Here is a 7,658-nt window from a genome sequence, read left to right on the forward strand (position 1 = left end):
GCTTCCCTGTGTCTTTTGGTGCCAAAAGGCAATATCAAATTAACCCAGGGATGCACTGAAGTGCTTGGCACATCTACTGTAAACGCTCTGTCACAAAACAGCCTTTTTTGCATGTCTGCAAGCATAATACAGTAATCTGGATTTTGGCTATATTTTTCTATTAGAACTGACAAAGTAGCCAGCCTTTTTTAAGCTTGGAAAGAGTTAACCTTGGTTAACAATAGAAGGTGGGGGAAAAGGCAAAAGGCAGCTCACAGGGTGGAATTAAACTCTTGTGCTACTAAAACTATTCAGGTCAATATTGCTGCTTGTTGAGCTCATAACAAGCCCTAGATTTTCCAGGCATTTTCCATGACCTTGTCTAATCCAAGCAAGGTGCTCCTGTAGTTGGTCACACTTGTACAGAGTAAAAATCAGAGTAAAAGAGAGGGAGGAAGGGAGGGAGGGAGGGAGGAAGGGGAGAGAGCGAGAGCGGGAGCCTCACCCTGAAAGGGATTACAGCACGTGCAGTTTTATTTCATGGTCTGCCAAATGCCCCTTGCTGCGTCTCTGAATGGAAAATGGGATAGAAGAACGAGCTGGAATTTACAGAGCCTTTGAAAAGCAACTGGTGTCAGCATGTGCTCCAAATATGCCAAGAACTTCTTTCAATAGAGAGAAGGCCTCTTTTGGCTTTTATGGGGCACATGACAGTCGGCAGAAGACAACAAACATTGCACTACTGTGACCCCAGCAGAGAGCGAAATCTTCCCACATCTCCCCACCTACGACTCAGACAGGAGGAAACACGATCACGGCTATTTTTGTCTTGCGTTCATCTCAGTGTAACGCTGTAGCCAACATCTGTTAACTATGGCTGAAAAACCTCACCTTTCTGCAACGAGATGGGAACGTGATGTACCTGGTTGGGTTCTGACTGGGCGCTCAGCTCCTCCAGGGCCCTGGTTACATCTCAGACTTTTCCCCGTAATCAGAAGAGCTAGAGCTTTTTAGTTACTTAAGGTGAGAAGCGACTTTGTCTCATAATCAGCTGTCTCTTGGAACCAGGGTTGTAAATATCAGCCACGGTGAGAACTGGCAGCAGAAACACATCCATCATATGGGCAGCTTTACATTGTTGTGACCTTAGCTGGACCGCATGGGCACAACGTGACTCAGTCGTTTTGAAACACTTTCAGCCTAACAAAGCATTGCACAAGGTAGTATGGAACAACAAATACAAACATAAGGTTCCCGCTGGAATACAAAGACTAATTCAATGGAAATGTCATAATCTCTGAAAGGAGGTGAGCTCTTGGGTAGCTGCTAGACAGGGCTGGAATTTAGACTGAATTATACCCATGTGTTTATGGGGAGGTTATATATTATTATTCCTTCTCCTCAGAAGGTTTGTTTATTGTTTTTGGAATGGGATAAAGAGAAGAAAATTTGATTTAAAAATAACTTGCATGATCCGATTTACAAAGATAATATGTAAGATAGCCTAAGACACAGATTACAGGAAAATACAAATATATAATTATATATTATTTTTAGACATATAAAAAGTATGGAAAGCCAGCTCCTCCCAGTAGAGGAGTAACCGTGCTCGTGAGTGATTTACCCAACACAGTAAAAAACAGCGTGACATTTGTGCATAAGGGCATCATTCAGGAGAGCTCTTTGCCCAAGCCTCTGAGCACTGCCTTAGACCGTATTTACTTGAAGGAAAATCAAGCATGTGCTTACAATACTTTGCTGAGTCGTGACCTAACTCATTTCAAGATCTGGCCCTGAGCAAGGCATGCGTTTCTTCATACAGGCCTAAAAGGCACGCACGCTGGCAAAGTCTCCTCTTTGTAGCTACGCCTTGTTTCTATGGTGGCTGCTGAGCTGTTAAGGTCTTTAAAGAATGTCAGTTCAAATGATTCACTTCCAATCACAGCAGGCCTAAACGTCAAGTAAAAAGGGACGTGTGTGTGTGAGTGTGTGCGTGCGCGCGCGCGTGTGTGTTTTCATGTGTGCGATCCATGGCAGCCTTGATGAATGCATATTTTCCAGAAGAGAAAGTTTGGATGCTCCTTTGCTAAGCAGATATGTTAAGTGCAAAAGCCCAGGTGATGTTCCTAAAATTAAAAATGCTTCAGGAAATGAAAAGGCTGAGATTCTCCTACCGGTTTCAGCTTCCTCACACTATTCACAGTGTAACTGTTGAGACGTGTACTAGTGTACAAAAATAAATCCCTTAAAAATGGGGTTGGGAAAGAAGAAACAACCATATTGGAGGAGAAAAATTTCATTGTGATTGGCAAGCTTTTTCTCAGCTTTTCCTACCAAAAAAACTGCTTGGAGCAACACATATAAATTTAAGTCCAATGGAAAATATTTACAGAAAGCTACAAATGACTGAAAATAATGCTCTGTAAGGTAAACTAAAAGGCCACTGTCGTTCTGGCGTTAGGCAGGTTTGTGTCAGCAATCCACTGTCATGAGAAATCCTGCTATGTAACCATCCGCCATGTACAAGAATAAAGTTATGTCATATTACTAGAATTTAAGTCCCTAAGCTGATATTCAGAAAAGGGAAAATAACATTTCAAACTCATTGAGAGTTGCAGTATTTTTCACAGTGAAAAATTTCCACAAATAATAATTATTTTCTATTCACATTGAGGCATAAAAATATTAGCTTCACTGAGAAACAATGACAAGGGTAGTATGTCAATAGAGAAGCTACGTTGTTATAACTGCAATAAATACTGGTGAAAATTTACCTAAAGAGACTTGTGTTTCACAAGGCAAAACTTTGACTTCAACACAATGTGATATTGCAGTACTTTGTAATGGACAGAAATGGAGTTATAGTGTGAAAGTATAGAACGAAAGGGTGAATGTGCCTAAATATAGTTTTCGTATTTTATATGCTAACATTTATCTTGTCTGTCCTCCTGTATATTTAAAATGTGGTTTCAGCCATATGTCAAAACGTGAACATGATAAAACACTATCAATGCGCGCATACTGCTTGTTTGAAATATGGAGCACAAAGGGACAAAATTTCAGATGAAAGCAAATGATGAGGATGACAGACAGACTCAACAACTAAATGTGCAACAACATCCTCCAACGACTTTCCTATCTTGTCTTCTGGAAACAAATGCTGTCAGAATACTTTAAGTGTTAAGTTCCTCCACAAGGCGTGTGGTTGCTATAATCAGCATAGAGAAAACCACTCACTGCTCCATCTGCATTGGTAACACATTTTGCAGTGCATGCACTACATTTAACCCTGCTCTGTGTGGGCATGGGTTATACGTATTTATTACATTGTATACATGTATATGCAACAGTATTATAATGTTATATACATGTACATATAAATATACATGAATACTGCGATGATTGCATGGGTATTTCTCACAATTTGTTATAAGGAACTGAGCACAGGAGAAACACCCATCTGGGCTTGAAGAGAAAACATGTTTTTGTTATAGATACATCTTTTTGCTTCACCTTAATGAGGCTTTAAAACTTTCAGGTCCAAAGAAGAATGGTGAAATCTGCCATATTTTGGTATCTGGCTATTAAGAGCACAACTATGTTCAGGTTACAAGCTTCCCAGCCCCTGCTGAAAGACAACTCTGAAGTTATTTACAACAGCTTAGGTTAGGGGCCGGAAGCCAGGCTTGCACTTTTTTAGACGTGTCTAAAGCTCCCCAGTGACAGCACTTCCAGGCAGAGCAATTCGACAGGCCCTCCTTTGTGACTTTCTCTCCATAACAAACCCCGGTCTAGACGAGACCAGGCTAGAAATTCCCATCTCACCGCTCCAGCCAGACCGCATTTATCATCACCTTGCATGTGACGCTAGCTTGAAACCTCCAAATAATGAATTGGTGCAGCTAAAGCACTGCTGGGAGCTTGCTACGCTCCGGTCAGTGTCTGTCAGCTTCTGGAAAAACTTTGTTTTCCAGAAAAGTCTTCATTTGTCAGTACAAGATAAAATCTAAGTTATCAGCTGGGTTGGGCAGCAGTAACAGTGGAAGATGGTCCATGCAGCATATGAGAAGTCCCTGCCTGTTAATGTCCCTCCCATCCTGCTTTTTGCTGCTCCTGCTTGAATTTGGGTTGGAGGAGGAGGGGCAGGGAGGAAGGAGCAAAAGTTTCGCTCTGGATGGCTCTGCACAGTCACCCTTTCTGAATAGGAAACTAATTCTGAGCACAGCAAAACCACAACATATCAGTTAGGCAGATTTTCCTAATGTAAAGAGGTTAAGCTTGTTATGTAAAAAGAATTAGCTCTTCTTCTAAGGCCCGAACTTTTGTAACTTTTCTCTCCACTGGAGGATCCTGTTTCTCTCTTTCATTCTCTCATTCATGCAGCACGGGCCAGCACAGACACTTCATCCATGAGAGGCACCAGCACACAGCCCAGGCCAGCTCTTTTGTTTTATCGTCCCAAGGGGACTATTCCGGCTGCACAGCCTGAGCCTGAAGATGAAAGCTCGACCGACCTGATTGAACAAGTGGGAGCCCAAGTTCTCCCTCCCCTTTTCTCCCCTCCCCTCCCCTCCCTGGTTTCTTTCTTTCTGGAGACTTCCAGCAAGCAGGGATTATTGAAGTAGGGTTTTGGGAGGCACCTGACATGCAATAACTTTTATTACACAAGCCTGGGTTGAAGACCAGCAGCCCTGCAATGGCCAAGCTCCACAAACGCTGCTGAATAAAAGTAAAACATTCACGCCAATAAACAGTTTGATCTTTATGAGTTTTCAGAACCGTTCACCATAAACCCAAGGGCTCTCTGGGACGAAGATAAAGCTTGATTGTGTGAACCTCAGAGGTCAGCTGGGGCCTGAAGACGTTCAGCATCTTGCAGGATTGGACCCTCGCTGCCCTTTGCCATCCACTCCGACAGCGCTGCCGTCTCAGCTGTGACGTACCTCACAGTCAATAGCAGGGGCACAGCTGACCACAGCAATGTTACGTTTTATTTGGAAATAAGCCAGATCTCAGGGCTCATTATCCTTCGCAAACCAAAGGGTGGGGGCGAGGGGTGAAGAAAACGAGAAAGACCGGGAACCTTGACCGCTTTAACAGCAACAGGGCAGTATTTAATTTTCAATCGAGTACCTAAAACAGACTTCAAAGGGCATTTAAGCTGACAGTTTTATTTTCTTAGGGAGTAGGAGGAAAGATGAATAAGCAAAGAGTCAAATTTTTCTCAAAATAATTGCAGGCTTGACATATCCAAATTAGTTTGTAAAAGAAAATTCAGGGGCAGTTGATCTTACTAATTAGAGATGCACCAGGACTGTAGTACCCAGTTATTCAAAGGCAGCCTGGAGCTACTAAAATAAAATAAAATAAATCTTCCTTCTTCTCCAGTGAAGCCAGAATATATTCCCCTTCCTCTTTCCCTTCCTCGCGTTAAGTAAAAGTCATAAAAGATACCTTCAGTTTGAAGGGGGAGGGGAGAAATGTCTGTTAAAAACATGTCATGAGTTCCTCCTCCCACCTTGCATGTTCCATTGCATTTATGATAGATTGCACTGCCATATATGTAATAGGTTTTGTTACAAATGAGCGAGAAAATAAGTATCTTCACATTTTAAAAAGCATTACTTTAACATTATTAAAGTCCTTTGATGCTGGATTTTTTCTTAGTCACAGAGGAAAATAAGCAGTATTAGTTCTCACTAGGCTTACAGATACTCAATCTCCACTGCAATTACTTTTATTTGCAGTACTGAGATTTCACAGCATGGGTCACTGCAAGCTCAGGCCAGGAGCCTCCACCTTGAGCGACTCAGAGCCTCAATAGGCAGGAGAAGAAACCAAAAGGGCAGGAGAAGAAAAGAGCAGCCTTGAGCCTAGACTACCCCAGGGTGACAAAGAAAATCATTGCCCATCCTGTGCCCGTGTGCCGGTCCATGACGGAGCTTAACATTTCCATGGTGGACAGGCACAAGTCCAGAGGAGGTGTGTGGGGTCTGAGGTGAGCACTTTTCAGGGCACAGCATGGTGGCTGGAGCTGCAGGAGCTCCAGGGTTGCAGCACCCACACGTGATTTTAAAAGGCTGTGTCGTGGCTGCGTAGCATCTCTGACACACATCCCCTGTGTTTTGAAGGGGACTCTCTCTCCTTTTTGTTTGAAATTTGTGCTAGAGAAAAATGTTCCATTTCTCTACAAAGTGAAAATTTTCAGGGAAGTAAAGAGTCTCTAATAAAACAATAAAGTTGTTCCTCCTTTCCTGCCTTAACTCATGATGAATGACTCGCAGTGGGCAGACAAATAAAACTGTCTGTAGGTTTGTCTGGGTTTAGATAATCATGCAATCCTTCTTGCCTTTGGAGCTCTGGGAGAAGCCATTAGGAAGAGAGAATTCAGGTCTCCTCCTTTTCCTAAAAGCCAGGTGGCCAGCAGTAAAGATTCCCCTCCCCAGGTTGCCTGTGTCAGTGGGAGAAAGACTAAACAGTGAGGGCAAAGTACAGCCCCCTCTAAAATAGAGACATCCATTTAAGAGGGGGATTCTTTGCAAGGCTGTGCCAGCAGTACATAAACAAAAACAGGGAAGAGTAAGCAGCATGTTGGATTCGTGCAGTTAATTTACTAAAATATTTTGGATTAGTACTATAGTTCAAGTTATCATTCCTAGAGAAGGGGGAACTACGTCTCTGCTCTTTTCTCCTTTCACTTTTTTAACCGAATAACGGCTGATGTTTTCCTTCGTGAGGTGAAAGACTTCCAAACTACCCTGCAAGGATTTTTCAGTGGATGTTATCTGCAGGCCTGACTCTGAAGAAAACAAGAGCAACTATTTGGGAGCAGGGAGGAATAAAGCACCTCGCATGTGTCCCCAGCCCTGTCCCTGGTACACTGGAAGCCACTCCTTATCCCAGGGGCGGGTGGAATTTCCCTGATCCTGGTAGGAAAATATCGCGCTACGTTTCCCGGTAGACACTGCATCATTAGTGAATTTTGAACTAATTTTTTAAACAACGCTTATTAAGGCTGCAAGGCCTGAGAGGACAGACCTCTGATAAGCCACCCAGAGGACAGTGGATGAGATAGCTTACCAGCTGTAAAGAAATCTGAGGCTGCTGAAGGAAGAGATGAAAGATCGAACCTACCTTTCCGCAGAGAGAAGAGCTGTCTTTTCCCATGAACCTTGCACAGTGCTTTCACAGCAGCTGAGAAGGTCTTGTGAAACCCGGCACAGATTTCTCCCTGGGTGCTGGATTCAAAAGAGCCCAGAGCTGGTGTGGCTACAAGGAACAGCATGCTATCTCCTCCTTGTATGCTAGCAGGGAGTACCGATGTGACTGCAGCAATAGAGAGCTAATTTGACAGGGGCCTGCCCATAATCCTGAACAGAAGTTAGCTGTTAAAGGCACTTCATTGAGATTTGGGGTAGAGAACATCATATAAACTAGACTAGCAGAACTGCACAGGTGCAAAAAGCGTGACGGCAGCATGACTGCTGAGATGCTGTGGGTGTTGCAGTCTTCCTGTTCACCTGCACTCTGGCTGACTGTCGCCTTGACGTTTTATCAGGAGCTGCCCGTAATGAAGAAGAGCTAGCAGTTCCTAGCGCTTGTGGCTTGAGTCACTCCTTTCTGCAAGAACATTGATGATCTTCTTTAACTTTCTAATCCTCATTCTTATGGAGTTAAAT

At 43.3% G+C, this 7,658-nt stretch overlaps 1 protein-coding gene across 1 annotated transcript in view; it reads right to left on the minus strand.

Moving 5' to 3' along the window:
* LOC138066135 (uncharacterized) overlaps window positions 1–7,264 on the minus strand; it is a 96,402-nt gene extending 89,138 nt beyond the window's left edge. Inside the window, exon 1 of the mRNA XM_068933747.1 lies at window positions 7,114–7,264. Within this exon, the coding sequence (XP_068789848.1) occupies window positions 7,114–7,264 (151 nt within the window). The remainder of the gene's footprint in view (window positions 1–7,113) is intronic.
* Between the last annotated feature and the right edge of the window lie 394 nt (window positions 7,265–7,658).

The sequence above is a fragment of the Struthio camelus genome, chromosome 2 (genome assembly GCF_040807025.1).
Source record: "Struthio camelus isolate bStrCam1 chromosome 2, bStrCam1.hap1, whole genome shotgun sequence".
Classification (NCBI taxonomy): domain Eukaryota; kingdom Metazoa; phylum Chordata; class Aves; order Struthioniformes; family Struthionidae; genus Struthio; species Struthio camelus.